Here is a 20,729-nt window from a genome sequence, read left to right on the forward strand (position 1 = left end):
ATGGCTGTTTATCTTATTTATTGTTGTGGGAACGGATATGTATTTCAAACAGAATTGTTTATATTGTATAGAAAGGATAATAAGGACTTATTAAGGTACAGCATAAATGTACGGGTTTATAAATCTATGGGTATATTTTGTCACATTCTTACCATTATATTTGAGGTAAGTAATTCAACTTGATGTATCGGTGAATAGATAATATGGAAATATGTAAGAAAAAGACTGAAAACAGAAGTCATCTTTATGTATATCGGAGAGTTAAATTTCAAAAAATTATTACTTGGAATCTTGAAATTTATACAATAAAACAGTTGAATGCGAACATCATAGAGTCGTTTGTTGTTATTTTTTTAAACGTTATATAGCTAATGACATTAGAATCTGCAATATAGTATTGAGTGTTCTGAACTGGTACAATTCTTAATTTTGAAAGGAGACGACAGTTATGATGTTACAAGGGCGATTGCTTCAATAAACATTTCTAATTAACAGTTCTTACCGATCTAACTTAAATAATATTTCTAAATTGACAACGGTAGAGTAATTATAATGTAGGCTGCTTATCGAATCATCCTAAATAAATAGCAGTTTGATAATGATAAGAAAAAATATATATTGGTAAATTTTGACAAAGGTTAAATAATTGAACGGGACTGCGAACTTCCATATTCCTCCAAAATGAATAGAACCCTGCAGTTTAAACTTGAATAATTCCAAAACTAAGATTCCAGTACGGAAGCATACGTTAATGGGAACAAGTGATGATCGAAAAATGAGTGATGGTAGGGAAAATGAGTGAGTCATTCTATGTTTTTTTTTCATTTACAAGTATGCTCTCTGGGAAAACTGTCCTTAGCTTTCTTATTCAAAAACTTTCTCATGCAATTATATCGGCCCTTGATCAACCTTCGTTGAGGACTATGATTGTGATGGTAAGGTTTTTGAGATCAGCTTGGGCGTGCCCATGATGATATCAAATGGCGACTTACAGGGAGGTCAGGCTTGCAGGTGTAGTCACTTCGATGACCATTTATGCGTTTGATGTCAAATAGCTGTTCTGTCTCGCCAACATACTGCATGCCACATCGACAATAAAAACGATATGCAACATTCTGAGTTTTGAAAGTTACATTTTAAAATATAGTGAACACAGACCCGGTATAGTGGCAAGTAAATGTTTGAATATTTAGTATTTGCTGGGAAGTAAGACATCGTCTGTTGCTAAACGACTCGCACCATCCTACAATTGAACAGCTTTTATAAAAGGAGACTTCATCTCTATCAAATAAGTCTTTCACACTTGTTGGTCTCCAAAAAACGAAGACATGAGGTTTGGTAAAGATCTGAATAATTTTGGGTACTTGGCAATAGCTTGCCAATTGGCACTAATCAAACGTGAAAGGTTAGTAAAGGCGGGATTGTATGTTAAAACAAATGGAACTATTTTGCTGCGCCTCTTCTATGTGTTCTGTAATAGGTCGTTGCAGCTCTTAATTTTAGCAAGTGTAAACCCTTATCTATGTCCCATTTCTTATGAACTCGTTAGGTAGCAATAAACAGTTAGGAAAAAATACTAAAATTTGCCCTTTTGAATTTTACCATCCCCTTTTCATTGCTTTCTTGCAATATCAAGCTTACTGTTTGTGTCATATATGGGCATATGTATGTAATCAGAATCTTCCATAGATTTTATATCTAGTATATAAAATGGTAAAATATTATTTCTTTTTGGTGTATCCATGGCAACAATCTGCATTTATTTGTAATAAAATGTTGTAAAAAAGGGGGGAAAGATGTCACATATTTCCCCAAAATTTGGCTAAAAGTAGAATTTCAATTGCTTGAAGTAATACCTTTTCTGAAACTGTGTACATATATCATTCAGCAAATCCAATGAAAATCATATGTCTTTCATCTCATTTTTTTTTGTAAAATTGCGTCAAAAACTTCGTGTAGAAAAAAAGTGTTTGTAAACAGTACATTAATTTCTGGACCGATGGTCAGACCAGCTATGAAAATACGGATTGTCAAACAGAAAACAGCCCATAAAACATGTAAAAAATAATCTTGATGCTCTTATAAACCATCTTTGAAGGCTAAATTAACACTCATCTGTCTAAAAATGAATTTTATTACACAATAACTTTCCTATTTGAAAAATCCACAGGGGCCAAAATGCGAAACTAAACTCTTAACTGTGTATTGCTACCTTAGTGACAGCCTCTTCGGAGCAGCAAATCCGCTTAACTCTGAGAGCTTGACTGTACGGGATACTTTTTGTACAGTGTTTGGAGTGACAGCTTTGGGGAGAAAGGTACTGATATTTATCTGTAGGTTTACAGTGAAAGTACAGGTCAGTTGATCCCCGTCCTAGATGTAGTTGTGTCTAAGAAAGATATTCTAGAGTCGGAAATTTTATACGTAAATTTAATTGACGGGTGGGCGTTGTTTGCATGTCTTATAAATCATCCAATTTTTGTTGGAATTCACTCCATTTCATGTAAACATCATCGATGAAACGGAACCAAGGACAGAGGTTTGGACAAAAATGTTGAAATGATTTAATTCTCAAATATTGGCGTAAGACGGTGCCAATTTTGTTCCCATCGCTGTCCCGTTTATCTGATGGTAGTGTTCGTCTTTAAAGGTAGAATTGTTGGATTTCAGAACCAGTGTAAGTAGCTGGACTTAGTAAACATTCGGTAGGTGGTTCTAAAATGTTGTGCGAGTCTCATATTTCCTAATACGATTGTATTCCATCATCATGAGGTATGTTGGTATACAATGAAGTGACAATGAGAGTTTCCGGAGGAAAAGGTTTCATGGATTCCATTTAACGAAGGTAATTTGTAGAGTCTTGAATGTGAGAAGGGAGATTTTCTATATGAGATCTTATATGAAAGTCCAAGAATTCCCATATTTTAATTCTCAGTCGGGTGGCCGATTGCGGATACAATCGGTCTACCAGGGTTGAAAATTGTGGTATTTAATTGCAAATTTATTTACTGCAATTCATATATAATCTTCTATTGGAATGCACAAATATATTATGCTACTTACACTAAACCGAGACTGTAATGAGAGGATCACAGCTGTCAATGTTTGTTCTGAACAACATCTATGTACGTTTCGAAAATCAGTTATCGCCAGGTTGTAGCTCGCCGAAGCTCGCATTCCACCTGTTTCTTGCATCGTTCAAATACAGCTGATAAACAGTAATTGTCTATGTACGTGTTGACGTAAAATCGAGGTTTTATTAAGTTCTTCGTTGGATTGTTTACTCTGTGTATCAGTTCTCAACAAGAACAAAAAAAAAGAAACTGAGTTCAGTTTCAGCCTATGCGTAATTTTTTCAGTAATCAAGAAATGCAAATACTGAAAATATACAACACAACCTTATATTTTGACGTCGTCAGAACTATAGTTTACGATTCGGACATTTTCCTTTTCTTAGACATAGTTATGCTGTTATTGTTTAACTTCATCAACAATTTGCCGCTTGAAAATATACTGCTAAATCGTCGCATGTCAAAGCGCTCTTACGATACTGATACAGACACATGGTTTATAAGTATCACTTCTCGTACTTTGGAGGTGTACTTTATTTGGCAGTAGTCTGTAGATAGATCTATACTTTAACGCGGACCTCGACGCAGACACCTATAAACATACACATGAATGGCGTTCACGGAGATTGTCACTTTAGGAAAGAAAGAAATTAGATTTGTACGATTTCAAAAGAATTTTACACATTGTTTTTTGGGGATTTTTATTTTTTCTGCCTGTACCAGACGCTTCCGTAGGCGGGTAAAAGTACCGGGTACCGGGTCTTAATGAATGCACTGCGTCCAGGGCGGGGCGGCGTCTAATATCTAAAGCGATATATTTAAATAAGAATTTTGCTAGGGACGGTTCTTTCAATACAACAAAAATATGTAAAAAATTCGAACTTCACATCTAAACTATAAACCAGAAAAAAACTTAAATAAAAAAAAAATCGGAATGACCATGAAAAAGAAGCACATAGAAAATCAAATTAAACACACTTTCAATGTGGTTAACCCGCCCATGGTTATCTATCAACTGACCATTTGAATTATGTTCAAATTAATTGGCTCTTTTAAATACCCGGAAGTAACAGTAGCGAATTTGCTCAAAGAAAATATTTCCGCCTTAATTAAGATTTGAAAAACCCAGGTGCAGTGTTTGTTGTTTCCTCGTATAACCAACATACGAGGGTTATATAGTTGATGATGTAGAAAGATTTACATTAACGCAAGCTAGTGAGTAACTTTACAATATTTACATATTTACAATTTGTTTACAGAATATTTTAACCTTAATCTAAATTTATCTTTGACTGGTTTGTGTTGTGACAATTATTTCCTTCAGGTTCAGGAGATCAAACTATTTACCTATAAACGAAAAGGTGAATTTAGCAAGATAGGTAGACAGGAATGACGCACGAGAAATTAAAACTGCCACTAGTATGGTAAAAAGGCCATATACGCACCATCAAATGATTAAAAACCTTCTGAAATATGCAGAGATCGGTGTACTTTCTCTGTTCCAAAAATCAGTTTACACGTCCCAAGTCTGACTGCAAGTGGCTGCGAAATTCTAAGCGCTCATTTTTGTTTTATAATTTTGGAAGAATATTCTACTTGTTTGTTCATCTTAACCAATTTTGGAAACAGTCCTGTTTTAACTTGGTACAGGAAAATCTAAGCGACTGAAACGTTTAAAAGCTTGGACGGACCTATTCATTTATAATAAAGTAAAAAGCGTTTTGGTGTGCTGTGTGTTTGTTTATTCCGTATTGGCTTATTGTATAGAGGAGGCTTGAGATCTCACAAAACCTGTTTAACCCAGGCTCCGCAATGTTGCGGCTATCAGAAGTGAGGAACATCTAACCTGTGTTAGTCTCGTGTGTGTGGTTATTTTTTTTTTTAAATTTAGTTTGGTTTATTAGTGGTATTCTTCGGAAGGTAGTTCGGCGTCTATTTCGCTGAAATAATATATATATATTATTGTTTATGGGCCAGTTGAATCGCAGTATATAAGAATAAGACCTATTGGTAGCCTCAGGCTGTTTTCTGCTTTTTTTAAGGGCCTCCATGGCTAAGTGGTAGAAGTAGTCGAACTATTGTCTCACTAGCCTGTCAACACTGAGGTTTGATTTCGAATTCTGTAAGTGGTGGGTGCGCTCGATTTCAACCTTAGGATTGTCAGTTTTCCTACCGAAGATAAGGGCACTCTGACTTCCTCCACCAATTTGAACTGAACGCCACGTAATAGCACATTAGGGCTGAAAGTGTCGTTAAAACATTAACCAAAAAATCAATCAATCAATATATTATTCAAACTGCTCTTTGATCGGGTTGTTACCTCTTTGACACATTCTTTGTTTCCATTCTCTTTTCTAGTAAATATATTTAATGATAAAGCATACAAATATACTAATATCTAATAAATTTAGTTTTAAACAGAAAAAGTAATCATGAGCGACAGTGACGAGTTAGACGGTTTTGGTGAACAGAATCCAAATGGTGATCCGAATCCATCCGCGGTAAGTACATTGTATGTTGCTAATTTCTTTAAAATGGAACGTATTATTCAAATAAACAACTACGAACTGATCTTATACATAAAAACGTGGTATGTTTGAATGTGTCACAACTCTTCACAAGAGACCAAATGAAACAAAAATAACAACTATATGTCACCGTACGGCCTTCAGCAATGAGTAAAGCCCATGCCGAATATATGAAATACTGGCTACTCAACTGTATTACCGGCGATGCTGGTTTGATCAGAAATGGTACTAGTGGTAATTTTGAGTATAGAAAAAAACATAGAAGATTAAAATAAACTTGAAAATAAAAAACCAGCTAAGCACAAGTTCAATAAATCTATTTGCCGATTCATGCATTTAGAGGTTATCATGTGATATTCGGTAATTTTAAAAATGTAATGGCTGAAAATCGCCATTTCTGATCATATGAGTTATTTGCAAATTGAAAAGTTCCCAGTGTTTATTACTTAAAGATTTTTCCTTCCTAAGATGCATATGGTTTGGAAAAGAGTCACTGGTTGGTTAAACTTTCGAACAAGAATCTACTTAAACTTTTTATACTTTACCAGGTGTTAATAACAATGAAAACGGGGTTTCATCAATTCTTGTTTAGAGACTGAAGATACTTCTGTCGTGAAGATAATTCTGCTGTGGTGGGAAAAATAACAAGTTTTACTATTTATAGTTTCCTGGTTTGCAAGAAAGCAATACATAAAAATATAATAGAGAATGGAAATGGGGAATGTGTCAAAGAGACAACAACCCGACCATAGAACAGACAACATCAGAAGGTCACCAACAGGCTTTCAACGCAGCGAGAAATTCCCGCATCCGGACACACTATTATAATTATTATACTACCAAGAATTATAATACAGTTTAAAATTCGAATACTGTTACATGTGTAGTTGTCTTAATTCGATAATTTATTTTCAATGATGTGTAAGCATAATTAAAACTTGATGTATTGTTTTAATTTAAACGAATTAAAATGTCTTCGTTTTAAACTATTTAATAGGAGGAACATTGTTTACAAAATCTGGACATTAAAGAGGACATTAAATCACAATTTTTGATTGAACCATCAAATACAGTCGAAGATCCACTGGACATTTGTCTCCATACAACTGCAAAAGGTCACTTTATTGAAAAATCGGACAGTGAAAGAAGTCCTCTTGACATCAAACTAAGGTATGTCCTATATAAACGTACCATAGCTTGGTAAATTCAATCATAAAAGAAGAACACATATTTATATATAAACTCGCCATAAGTATCAAGGATGGAAACAATTACTGGTCACCAAAAACGTCCTTCAACAATGAGAATAATGCATACCGTAGTAACAAAAAGCGTGACTAAAAAATTAAGTAACAATTCAAAATGGAATTATATATTTACTGATTTCTTTAATTTTGTGGATACTTGAGTTTGGTGCCTTATCTTATTTTTTTATTTGGCCTCCTGCTTTGTTGAAGGTTTAGTAAGCTTTCCACAGAAGACTATGTAGATTATTACAAATTCAATAAAAAAAAATGAAGTACGCAAAAATCAAATAACATTTAGACTATAGTTATCAATGAGTTAAATGATGACCGGTCCAGTTACAATCTTTAATTATTTATGATAAAACGACTGTAACTGTTATTCTTTTTAAAAAATATACAGAAATATGGATCGACTACTGGCAATCAACAGACAGTTAGTTATATACTGGAACCATTGGCTAGTGTTAGAAACTTTAAAATACCTACTGCGTACGTCAAATACTGAAGATGATCTTTCTCTTGTAAGTAAACACTATTTAAAGAAGACTGTATACAAGTCATCAAGAAAACAAACAAACACCATACAAACCAGACAAGAAATTCAAAGGTCGATAGACTGATTTCAACGTTTAACCAGAGTCTTTACGACATCACAATGGTAAAGGGTAACACAAGATTTCATTTTGTACTAATCTGTCAAGTACTCTTGTGGTTACATGGAATTTTTAATAATCACAATTACAAAAGGTGAATTGTGGAACTTCCTTCCAATAATAATCAGAAATCAGATCAGAAAAACTAGACTCAACAATATCAACATTAAAGTCAACAGTAACACATTTACCGATTTAAAAAGTATTTCATACTCTCTCAATCGATTGAAGATATTCTTACTCTTTTAGTCGAACCCATTACTATTTATAAGGGGCGTCTAAGATGGGGCTGTTCTCTACAGGCTTCGTGGTTTTGTGATTCTTTACTTCTTACAAAACATAAAATGGTCATGTCAATGCGTTTACTCTTGTTTATTTTTCATTGGGTTTATTTTTCATTTTAACAATACGAATGTCTGGATTTCTTCAATTTATGTATCTCTCGGTTGGTACTTCTCTCACTCTTTTAAGTGTTGTTGGAAAAAGCTTATTAAAACAACATGTTATCTGATGCTAATAGTTGACTTACGAAACTTTTTTGGTATTCTTCGGGCTAATTCGAGGGCATGAAATGCCGGCCGGCATGATAAGGATAGGTGAGGTATCGTGAAATTAGTTTGAACGTTCATTCAAAAGAATCTCTACATATATTTTGGTAAAACATCATCCATTCCATGCATTTCTTCATATTTTTATTAATAGATCGTAGACCGACAAGATAGTGATGGTAACAATGCTATATATGAAATCTGCATAACAGTCTTGAAAACTAGAGGTAAGAAAATTAGTAAAATTTAATATGTAAAAAAAAATAGTGGCTGGTGATAAAAAGCATTGTGCCTCTCTGTCCTACGAGTATTTATCGGACGCTCACGGGCGGACGCCATCTCGAATTGGTTGTCTTTTATGGAATATCTTATTAACTTTCACACAGATGACGACGGTTATGTTTTAATTCTTGTAATCACAATCCCGTCCTCTTTTTCTTGAATTGTTATCATCGAATAATACATATGACCGGATGTTAACAACACTATGGGTTCCACATGGGAAGCAGGATCTCCCTTCCTGGAGATCACAACCGTTTCAATGGGGTTGTGTGGTTCAGGCTACATATTTATGTGTTGTGTTTTGTAGACTGTCTTTTTGGTCTTTTTGGTCATATTTTTGCTATCGCGTTGTGAGTTTGTCTAGACATATGAATTAAAATAAAAAACTTTTCTATTCGTACGCCTTCCTTTTAATAGAATTTAACCAGATGAACTGTAAAATTGCTCACTATCGATACCCACTACTTAAAGTCTTTAGTCAACGGGAAATAGGTCAGAAATGAAACCTGACGATGAATTAGGAAGCTCATATGTGTAGTTCCCAAAAAAATTATACAAAGAAAACAGGAAGTTAATGAGCAATGAATCTGAAACTGCGTCGTTTTGTTTAGCATGCTGACTTAAAGACTGATAACATTTTTTATGAAGCTATTCGTTACTTCCCTATTATAAATAAACCATAACCATTTTATTATGGTCGTTACGTTTAGAATATACAAGTATTCGGTAAACAGAAATTAGTTGATTTATTTGAAACCACCTCACCCGCTGTGGTGATATGAAGCCATAAACAAATTTCAGGAATGTCTGATTTGTAGTTCCCTAGAAAAATGAAAACAGTTTTTATATATGTGTAAGAGTACATCAGTATTGGGCGAATCGACAGTTAATGAGCGACACACTGAAGCCGTGTCAGACGGTATAGCATTCTGGCATAAAACCATATAACATATTTCATTAACTTTGGTTTGACTTTTTTGAGAAAACGCCATGATAATTCATGGGACGGATGGACGGGTTCGGTTAGGGGTATATCAAACGTTGGCTTTATCCTAAACAAATATCAAAACTAATTTACTTTTCTTCTAATTGTTTTTGTTATGTTTAAGCCCTGGTCACAAAGAACCCACGACACATCTAGGCACGCCACGACGTGAAATGTGATCAAATCGCGGGTACTCTGTGATCGTCGTACGACAGTCGCAAGATATTTTGAGCATCGAAGCGCTGTCGTGTGTCGTGGGACGAAAATTGGACATGCATCTTTTTTGCTCTACGATTTTTTTGTCGTGTCACTGTCTTGTGGCTGTCATGAGAATGTCTTACCACAGTCGTGCGACTGTCTTGCGATAAACACATAGTCTTTGGTATGAACTTAAACCATTTTTATTTTAAAAAAAATACAATCGTACGACTTCGCATGACTGTCGTGAGACAATCTCACGTCTGTCGGAAGACACTCGTGATACAGTCGCACGATTATCTCATGAATACCAAATATCGTACGATGCTCACACAACATTGATTGTCTGTCGAACGACAGTTGTACATTCGTTGTGAAAAATACTCTCGTTTTATTAAGAAAAATATAATTTCGCGGGTACATGTATGAATGATTGGAAAAACATACCGTCTGCCGTTTAAAGAGGATGGCTATCCATCTGGAACAAATATAACGCTGGGTCCTGCTGAATATTCGTCTTGATGTACTCCAACAAGAGCAAATTATGGCCCTGTTAGCGTTGCTACATAAAGGCAACAGTAGTACACCGCTGTTTCAAACTCATAAATCCATGGACAAAAAACAAAAACGGGATAACAAACTAAAACTGAGGGAAACGCATTAGAATTCTAATTATAAGAGAAGAATTAACAACGACACAACATTAAAATGTAACACACACAGCAACGGATTAAGCATTAGACAAAAATTTATGAGAATAACAAATATAACATCAAAACCAAATACATGAATTTGAGATAGATAAGCACCGTGACACGTCTTATAGTAATGTGAATTCACACTAAAAAAAAGACACAATGGAAACACAACGTTAAAATGTAACACACACAAAAACGAACTATAATATAACAATGGCCATATCCTGACTTGGTACAGGACATTTTTAAAGGAAAAAATGGTGGGTTGAACCTGGTTTTGTGGCATGCCAAACCTCCCTCTTTTATGGTCATGTAAAATATAACAATCAAATGACAACACAACATTACAGAACTGTCACACGACTTTAGCACGACCGACTTGCGACAAACCCAGGACAGTACACTAACATTTTTTTATTCTGTCGTGTACCCAGGGGTCGAAATTAGACCGTTGGTTTTCCCGTTTGAATGGTTTTACACTAGTAATTTTGGGGCCCTTTATAGCTTGTTGTTCGGTTTGAGCCAAGGCTCCGTGTTGAAGGCCGTTCTTTAACCTATAATGGTTTTATTTTTAAATTGCTATTTGGATGGAGAGTTGTCTCATTGGCTCTCACACCACATCTTCCTATATCTGTTCCGGTGGTCCGAGACCAGTAGAATTTGGGTCGGATCAGTAGACTTTGTCATGTGGTGGTCCGATGGACCAGTGGCAAATTGTCGATTAAAATTACTAATTGCACCGCAATCTCAATCTATTTATCAAAAAAAAATACCTGCGAAATAAATTACACGGTACTGGGGGGTTATTATTTATATATATTTATCATTTTGTCGAATGAACGTCATTTTTTTAGGACCAGTAGATATGGAGCCGGACCAGTAGAATTTCTGTCCACTGGTTCGGCTGGCCAGTACACAATAAAGCTTAAATTCGACCCCTGCGTGTACCCATCGTGGACATGTCGTAGCTGAGGTGACCACTCGAAATATTTTTTTGGCAGTTTGCACGTCAGTGCCACGACAACTATTTTATAGATCTTCCACGACAAAAAAATTGTACGATCTGTTGTGACCGGGGCTAAAAATTATTTTCTAGGATATAAACGATTTCTTCGTTCTAACTAATTCGTGTGCCACATTTAGAAGTGAGGTCTGTTCCAAATTGAAATCATGACAAAAGTCATTAAGAATTATAACTAATGAAGTATACATAAAAGAGTTTTGTTAAATATTTCGATGGTTTTCTAATATTGTATTGTATCAATTCTTATGAAAATAAAATAGTCCTAATCTAGAGTCCACTTATATTTTTTAAATATTGTGGCTACCAGACTACTTTAGTTACTCAACATACAATATTGCAAATAAATTCATTCACATAACATGCCAAACATTTTAACATTAAGAAAAGACAATTTTCAAAAACTAAAATATATTAGAATCATCTTCAGGACAGTGTGGACAACCCCAATACTTCAGTTGATAATAATACTGAATGATTTACCTTTAACTAGGGGTCATCGGCTATCTATATCAGTGATTGAGGCTTATTCAGTCTATCTGAGGCCTTCCAAAGGGGTTAAATAAATACAGGAATAAAGTTCATGCAGATGCACGAGAAGAAAAAATAAGGTTACGTATTCAACATTTAAATCAGCACACTATATTGTGTCATCTAATCCCTACTCGTACTATTTTATTTAGGCGTTTGAACCTTTGCCGACCCTACAGTTTAAATGTCTATAAAAGTAGGAAGAAAGATACCATAGGGACAATCAAACTCATAAATCGAAAATAAACTGACAACACCATGGCTAAAAATAAAAAAAAGACACAGAAAAACAATAGTACACATGACACAATGTGGAAAACTTAAGAATAAGAACACGATATGAGAAGTGTGTGTTACAGACGAACGATGACCTAAACTGACCAAGTCAATTGATAACCTGGGCGCGCCAAGAAACGGTCTAGTCCACGCTGTTATGACAATTATTCAATTATTAATCAAAATATAATTATGATAAAACAAATTTCTAGAAGTTCGCTAACATATTTTACACAAGGTCAAAATAAAAATTCTGAGTGACTTTGTTTACTCTTCGATCAGTTTATTGAATGTGTCTTACAACTCATCAAAACAACAGGCTCTCAATATGGTTCGCAATTCGCGCGTTTCATAAAAATAAGACTCTTCAGTGGCAAACAAACAAATGAGTTTAAAGTCAAAATCAAATACAAATTTCAAAACCATAAAAATTACAAAATTTTCAAACCACAATAAATGCAATATATGCCTATGGCAGAAATCTCCTTATTGATTTTTTTTTTATCAATTCCCTTAACAACATAACACAAAAACTCTTTGAATTTGTATTCGCTTGCGGGTTAAAAAGGGTTGCATCTCATAATCATATTGATATTAGCTAGAACTAACAATACCACAATAAATGCAACACGTCGACTGTGTTTATTATATATTTTTCTTATTCACACCTATAGTTAAAATTTCTACTTAGAGACCTTTTTAACCATAAATCTTTAAAAATATTATATTTCTGAGGCAATAGTTAAGTGAATGAACTTTGCATACATTTAATATTTACTTAACAACTCAATTTTGTAATTGGCTAATTGTGGCAGATTTTACGGGTTTTCTTTTAATATGAGAAGTTCAAGGCCATAATGCCAATATGTAAATGAAATTAAAATAATATAAAAAAAAACTTATGTCCGACAGACATGTCTTGTTGTATACCATTTGAAAAATGCTATGAGGTAGATTTATGCTACTTTTTTATATTCAAATTCAAAGCACCGAAAAGTGGCTATATCATATCTAATAAAGTGTTTGCACCTCTTTCAAACCGTGTGTATCATATCTATCTGTTTTTGGTTATATTAATTGGTCATAGGAAACATAATATATTAATCTGTTTCGGTTAAATCAACTGGCTTTCAGATGAAAAATACAATGATTCTGATATCGAAATCGATCTTGGTAAGTTGTTTTGCTTGTTTAGTACCTTAATTCTAACTCCATATATAAACACACTTTACCATGTGAGAATAGATTTAAACGTGATCAGCTTTTCTGCAATGTTCTGTCTGCTTTATTGACTATAACTGAAAAATATTTTGAAAGTCTTTGGCGTAAAAATAACGTTTATTCTTAAAACATAATAAGATATTAAAAATCAAACACACAGATAACACAATATAGATTGATATGTAAGTGTATACCTTACAAGTTGACTGTCCCTGTGGTATCTTTCACCCTTTATTTACCAACCAACAATAGTCAAAATATTCATATATGTTGAAATTTAACTTATTACATTTTTGATGGGATTTTCTCGCTGGGTTTTCGTCTCTGACATATTTCTTCTTTATCTCAATCATATATAATTATGAGAAAATGACATCAACGCAAAATCAAAACCTTCATTACGAACAATTGAAATTCCCTACAAATGTAAGGTTCAAGGTGACTACTGTCAGATATATTGCAGCTATTTACTATATCATATACAGATAACGTAATACTCGTATTGTAAATGCGAAGAGACAAATATAAGCTCTATATCTTAATTTGTTATAGAAAAATTTAGCTGAAATGCCATTATTTATAACATATAAAAATATATATGATTTTTGTGTTAATCATTAAAGAAAGTGAAATAGTGAAATAACATTTCGCTTTTAGCAGTTTATTGCAATTTTAATTAGTTAAAAAAAACTTCGCTTATGAATTATTCATTAACATGTGAATAAATCGACTTCATTGACTCCGTATTCGTGTGGCCTTCAATTTGACCCCTTAGTTATATAGTGTTAGCACAGGAGCTATGCGTGTCCAACTATTAAAAGGAAAAGAATTATTTCATCATTGAAAGTGAAACAAAAGTAAGCCATTAGGTTGACGGATTCGATCAACAAAAACTCATTCTTTTATTGGTAAAAACGATGATTAATATATTTCTCTAGCCTTGGCCTGGGTTTAAAAAAATATTACTCTTTATTTTTATGTCTATGTATTGTATGGTGTCGCAGTCAAACAGGATCTTGCTTAATTCTATTCTACCTGATATGAGATCACTAAGCATTTGCGACTGTGCCTATGTATGTGACGAGTGCATGTCAAAACAAAGTTGTGGATTAGTAATTTGTAAAAAAAAAAAAACCTCAAATTTAAGATTTTCTGACTGAGCCCTTTCACTGATATTTCAAATGTATTGGGGTATCTTTCGATTTAAAATCGATCAAACCATTTTGAAAGTATAAAATCAGTTAATTTGATTTTAAGTATTTTGTTGTGCGATGGCAATATAAGCCCATTTAAAATATAAAACAGTATAGTCTATAATCAAAACACTATACGAATGTTAACACTTTACTGTCTGATGATGTATTCAACAAACATATTTAGCTTAAATAACTTATTTCGTTTCAGCTTAAACATTTAACATTTATGTAGATGTTGTCTTCGTTTGTTATTAATGTCGAACATGGTAATTCATATCTATTCCAATCGCAGATAGTGCCTGTATTTACTATTTTATTCAACCATGTGGTTGGTTTTGCACATTCCTGTCTAGTATTTTGTAGATTGCTATTTGTCTTTTCGTTCTTTACTTTTCTGGTCATGTTCTGTTACAGATTTTCTACCACATAATGAATTTTGTATGTCGTCTTTGTATCTGACAATTGTTTTAAGGTATACATGTTCAACTATGAAAAAGAAGGAAGATACAAAAGGAACGTTCAAACTTCATATGTCGAAGAAAACTGACAACGCCATTTAAAAAAATCCACTAGAAACTGCCTCAAAAACTAAGTATAAAGACACACGAACCTCACTCAAAACTGGTGCTAATCTTATGTGCTTCTAAAGACACAATTCTTGCTCTAAATCTTGCATTCGTTGTTTTACTTTAAAGCAATTAAAATCTAATGATAAAACTTATCTATGTTTAGTATTCCTATTTTTCTAACAGGGATCACAACTTTAATTTTAATCATTTTTGTATAATTCTATTATCAACTAACTTTCATGTTTAAGTCAGTTTCACCCGCCCTAAACGAATGATTGATTGATGGTTGCTTTACGCCGCATTAGCACAAAAAGGCTATATCGCGGCGAGTACGAAACGAAAGGGAGTTCATTTGGTCCAGTGAGTGTATACTCGTCTGACAGGGTCACATCATAACATATATTCTAAAGGGACACTAGCTGTCAAATTCATGTTCACCGATTTTAATCAAATTATCATATTTGATTTATTACAATGTAAAACATTTATCCAAACTATTTAAAGTATAAAATAAACAATGAACAGGACATATACATGATAATACGTAGCTTCGTTTCGTGTGTATTTTAGTCTTTGTCTTTTTCTTGAAAACTAGAATAATCCAGTCAAACTAAGATTTAAACTCAAACTAATTGCAATAGATTTTTTTTTATTTCATATCTATAACATAATGCCCTTAATATACACAGAAAAAAGTTCCATAAAATCTAACTTGAGGGAAACTCAAAATCAGTATTTTTAATTTCCCGAGGAAATTAACATTTGAAGGGGAGATAACTCCGCAAAAAGTAGTCTTTTGTGGGTCAGTTTTTGGTTGATTTTCTTGAAATTTGTGTAAAAGTATGATACTTTGATAAGGTTATAAGTTTGTATTTGACTTAATTATATAATCTTCTGCTCATGAAATGTACCAAACCGAAGTGTTATGGGTAGTTTTTTTTGTGTAGATTTTCATTTAAGAAATTGCAAATCGGAAGCTTTGTGACCATTTTGAAAAAATAATGTGAAAATTTGGTAATGTTTATATCTGAATATTATACTTTTTGAGCACATGGCACCCGTCGTGTTGCTTATGTGATTACAAATCCAGTAAATAGTCTAATTCGGTAGGTCACATTCATGAAAGGAAAGGGGATGTAAAGGTTATTACCATAGCATTCATCATTTCATTATCAAGAGCCGAAGGGAAAATTTGTATTAGGTTTTACAATATTACATTAAACGTGCTGTTTGTAAAGGACTTCATATATGATGATTAGAATTCAATGTCTGTTGGGTTTTTTTTCATCATTGGGATATAAACAAATCACATAAAGACTAATACTGGCCATTGAATATTTTAGGTGGTGCTTTCCTTGAAATAAAAAGCTTTATAAAAAGAATAACCTACATACCTCGGGTAAAATGTGTGAAGTTCAAAAACCTGTATCAGTGTAGAATCAGACATGGATTTAGGACAAATTATTACCTTAAAGTTGACCCAGAACAACATCTATCTATGGAACTGTTAACCAGTGAAAAACAAGATTACTGTATGTATCAATTCTAGTTATTAAATACATAGGTTTCTAAATATTCTAACAGACCTGTTACCTCAAAAAAAAATATTAGTGTTTCCAACGACAACTTAAATTATTCATTTATCAAGTTTCAGTTCGATTTTGCTCAGCTGTCTTGAAATAAATTCAGTTAATTTTCTAATTGATTTGTCCCTTCATAATCGATTTATGAGATTTCAACATCGGTAAACTACTGTCTCTATCTATACCTCAAATCAAAAGGACAGTCAAATATATTAATGAACGAATGTTAAAACTCTCAGAATACACATTGACAACTAGCAGTAGACAAATATAAACATGCAATAATTTTGCTACAAGAACTTTCATTCATTCAAAAAGTTTAAAGGTCAGCTCATATTTATCTAATTTAGAATGGCAAATAAAGGAACATAGATATACAATATATTATAAAAACCAAAACATACTTTCACACTTTTATAAAGCAAGACCATAAAACATTATCAAACGTCCTGTTCTACGAAATATTCTGTTGGTGGACTTTTAATTTTTTACCCTCCTTATTCCACAGGGAGCTTCGACTGTTATATTTTCAAATGTCTCAAAATGTGTGCATCACCTGATGAAATACCAACGACAATGTTCATTTGTGTGCTGCGATCCTGTCATCAATTCGATAATCAAAAACCATACATTATGGCAAAGAACTGTGCAAATGTTGGAGTCATGGTGAGAAAATATTATTTCCAGAAATGTGTTTGTTTCCTTTATAGATAATAGAAGATATGATAAAAAAAATCAAAAATCAATAAGTATTACAAATCCTTTTGGATTTGATACAAGCACAATTCATTCGTATTCAATATAAGTTGTAAAAAACTCCTTCAAAGATACTAGGTGTGTAACTTATTACGTGCATACGACTTGTATGCCTATTTTCTTATTTTTGTATACAGTTTTTTTTTAACATAACCCTTTCCCCCCTCCCATACATGAAAGATTGATGGAAAAACGTTATTTAAAACACACATAAAATTTTCAGGTTATAAACTACAGTTTCACTCACTTTTGCAGACTAGACTCAGTTTTTTTTCCTTTTTCATAGTAATACAGTATAAATGATTAAATCATATTTACTTATTGAGGTATTTGTTAAGAAATAAATTCAAATATAGGCCCTATCATCACATTTTCTGCTGTATTCTTTTGATCACCACGAGAAGTTGGGTAATACTAATTATGCCAGTCAGGTACCATGAAAAGTCAATTATAGAGCTAATCTAGCCGTTAGATCGAAACGAGCTATATTCATCAGTTGGCATGTGTCGTCCGTTAACTTTAACCAATATTCTCTGCTAAAACAACTGGTTTTAAAAATGTGTCTGGTGACTAATCTACCAACCGAAATGGACGGCACGGCTGATAATAGAAAATAGTGGTAACATGCAAGTTGTGTCTTCTATTTCAAAAATTGCTGTAAATAGAAGAAGAAAAAACGGAATGTAAATATGTTAAAAATGTTGACATATCTTGACCGTCACATCAAATTTGTCAAACGACTTCGTATAGGAGGTGTTGCTGTAAAATTATTCATTTTGCATTCCATTTGTAAATAATGCGTATTATTTTGAATTATAATAGACAGACATGAACTTTATATAGCATCCATAATCAGCAAAACAAGTTCTACAAATAAATCAAAATAAGATAACGAAACCCGTCATTCGTCATCATATTAAAGTCATTGCATTTTAGTAACGATTTTAATCAATTGTTGAGAAATTTTTTTTTGATTTTTGAAAACGATGTTAAAGTTCAAAACAATGACGATATAAACTGCATGCCAGACTTTACATTTTCAGAACATCACACAAGTTTTCGAATGTTTGATTTGTATATCCTTTCTATGCAGAATATTTATAACTGTACACCATTTTTTAGATATTTAACCTTTTATGCCTGTTGTATTGTGCACGCATCGTCGTCCATTATAATGGAATTTGATGCGACTGTCATACAAGTGAGTTTTTTTTTATCTAGCTATAAAACCAGTTTCAATCAACCATTATTTTTTCACAAGAAAATGCCTTTACCAAGTCAGGAATAGGACAGTTGCTATCCATTCGTTTAGTGTGTTTGCGCTTTTGATTTTGCCATTTGATCAGAACGTACATTTTAAGACGCCATTATGAGTTGGTTGACCTTCATGGAATATCCGTTTCACAGGTGATATTCCATAAAGGTTATGTTCATTATGTCGTAACTACAATCCCGTTCCTTTTTCACGAATGTGACCTTCCGAATAAGACTATTTACCATTTTTTTTACAACATGGGAAACACTACGGGTGTCGCATATGGAGCAGGATATGCTTACTCTTCCGGAGCACCTGAGATCACCGCAGTTGTAGGTGGGGTTTGTTTTCTCTATTTTACCACTATTTGTGACATTTTTACCTTCTAGTATTATGTCCGTTTATTTTGTTCACATATTGTTGTCAGTATAATTACATTTGATGTCGTACAACTGAGAGGTTAAGCTAGTTTTAAAACAATGTTTAATCCACCATTTTCTGTTTGAATTTTCCTCGGAGTTCAGTATTTTTTGTGATTTTACTTTTTGAGATTTATTTATAACTCATTATGTTCTACTTCTTTTAGATTTTCCCCACTTTAGAACTGGACGTTCAAAAGACTGCCAGAGCAGACCCCCGTTTTTTCAGAGTTACAAAAACTTCAAATGGAAAACATCTTTTTGAGTCTCTCATTTATAAAGGCAAGTTTAATGTTCAAGGATACAACTTAGCTGTGTGCACAATTTACCAAAAATATTTTACATTTAGTTTCATTATGTACACACAAACAATGGTTCGACCAAACTTTTTTTTTGTGATTTAGACAGACTTAAAAATAGCAAGATGAATATTTCAGACAAAACTGAAAAGATATTATACAAGTAATGAAAAACCCTATTAAAGTGCATCACACACCATAAGTAGCACAATTCACACACAAACTAAAGATTTCATACAATTGGTAACCGGTCATAACTGTTATTCTCATGATAACTTGTAATTTATGACAGCCGTTACAACTTTTCTAAGCATTTTTGTCGCATGTGGAGCAGGATCTGCTTAACCTCCCGTAGCACCTGAGTTCACTCCTAGTTGTTGGTGGGGTTCGTGTTGCTTATTCTTTAGTTTTATATGTTGTGTCATGTGTACTATTGTTTGTCATTTGTTTTTAATTTTAGCCATGGCGTTGTCAGTTTATTTTCGATTTATGAGTTTGACTGCCCCTCGTATCTTTCGTCCCCCTATTAAGTACATTTTTTTATATACTATATAATTATTCGGTCAAAACGCTATTATTAATGGGCACATTAACAGATATATTTTTTCCGTTTTAGACTATTATCTGAGTTGGCCTAGTCCTTTGAGCAAAAAGTTGAAATTGAAAAAGCATACAACAGTAGAGATGTCAATGGCTCCAGATGATTTCGGAGAATGTCATTTTGACATTATTAACTTTGAGATGATACGTTAAAGACAAACGAATGTGTGCTCATAGTGTTGAAGGTTGTAGATTATGCAGTTAAATATGTATGTGTCAGAATAAAGATGTTTGTCATCGCTGTGTAATCTTTAACAAATAAGAGACAATATTACAATGCAGAAACTGTAAAACAGAATAAAAAAGGACCCAACTTTTTAATATGTTGTGTCATGTGTACTATTGTTTGTCATTTGTTTTTAATTTTAGCCATGGCGTTGTCAGTTTATTTTCGATTTATGAGTTTGACTGCCCCTCGTATCTTTCGTCCCCCTATTAAGTACATTTTTTTATATACTATATAATTATTCGGTCAAAACGCTATTATTAATGGGCACATTAACAGATATATTTTTTCCGTTTTATACTATTATCTGAGTTGGCCTAGTCCTTTGAGCAAAAAGTTGAAATTGAAAAAGCATACAACAGTAGAGATGTCAATGGCTCCAGATGATTTCGGAGAATGTCATTTTGACATTATTAACTTTGAGATGATACGTTAAAGACAAACGAATGTGTGCTCATAGTGTTGAAGGTTGTAGATTATGCAGTTAAATATGTATGTGTCAGAATAAAGATGTTTGTCATCGCTGTGTATTCTTTAACAAATAAGAGACAATATTACAATGCAGAA

The 20,729-nt window shown here is 33.2% G+C and overlaps 1 protein-coding gene across 8 annotated transcripts; it reads left to right on the forward strand.

Moving 5' to 3' along the window:
* On the forward strand, positions 1 to 20,173 carry LOC134709564 (uncharacterized). 8 transcript variants are annotated; one of them, XM_063569728.1, is made up of 10 exons: positions 1 to 95; positions 5,483 to 5,572; positions 6,597 to 6,769; positions 7,247 to 7,367; positions 8,202 to 8,274; positions 13,173 to 13,211; positions 16,368 to 16,556; positions 17,116 to 17,273; positions 19,205 to 19,319; positions 19,953 to 20,173. In XM_063569728.1, the coding sequence occupies exons 2-10, from the start codon at positions 5,504 to 5,506 to the stop codon at positions 20,087 to 20,089; spliced, it is 1,074 nt and encodes a 357-aa protein (XP_063425798.1). In that variant the 5' UTR covers positions 1 to 95; positions 5,483 to 5,503; the 3' UTR covers positions 20,090 to 20,173. The 8 variants fall into 8 exon arrangements, with proteins under 8 accessions (XP_063425798.1, XP_063425799.1, XP_063425797.1 ...); XM_063569729.1 differs by having other exon boundaries at positions 21 to 95; positions 5,493 to 5,572; XM_063569727.1 differs by having other exon boundaries at positions 33 to 165.
* The last annotated feature ends 556 nt before the right edge of the window (positions 20,174 to 20,729 follow it).

The sequence above is a fragment of the Mytilus trossulus genome, chromosome 3, assembly GCF_036588685.1.
Source record: "Mytilus trossulus isolate FHL-02 chromosome 3, PNRI_Mtr1.1.1.hap1, whole genome shotgun sequence".
Classification (NCBI taxonomy): domain Eukaryota; kingdom Metazoa; phylum Mollusca; class Bivalvia; order Mytilida; family Mytilidae; genus Mytilus; species Mytilus trossulus.

Excerpts from the sequence above, each read along its gene's own strand:
- LOC134709564 (XM_063569724.1), top strand. Across the intron at positions 7,368-8,201 it reads CTGAAGATGATCTTTCTCTT|ATCGTAGACCGACAAGATAG; the intron begins GTAAGTAAACAC and ends TTTTATTAATAG. Across the intron at positions 16,557-17,115 it reads CAGTGAAAAACAAGATTACT|GGAGCTTCGACTGTTATATT; the intron begins GTATGTATCAAT and ends CTTATTCCACAG.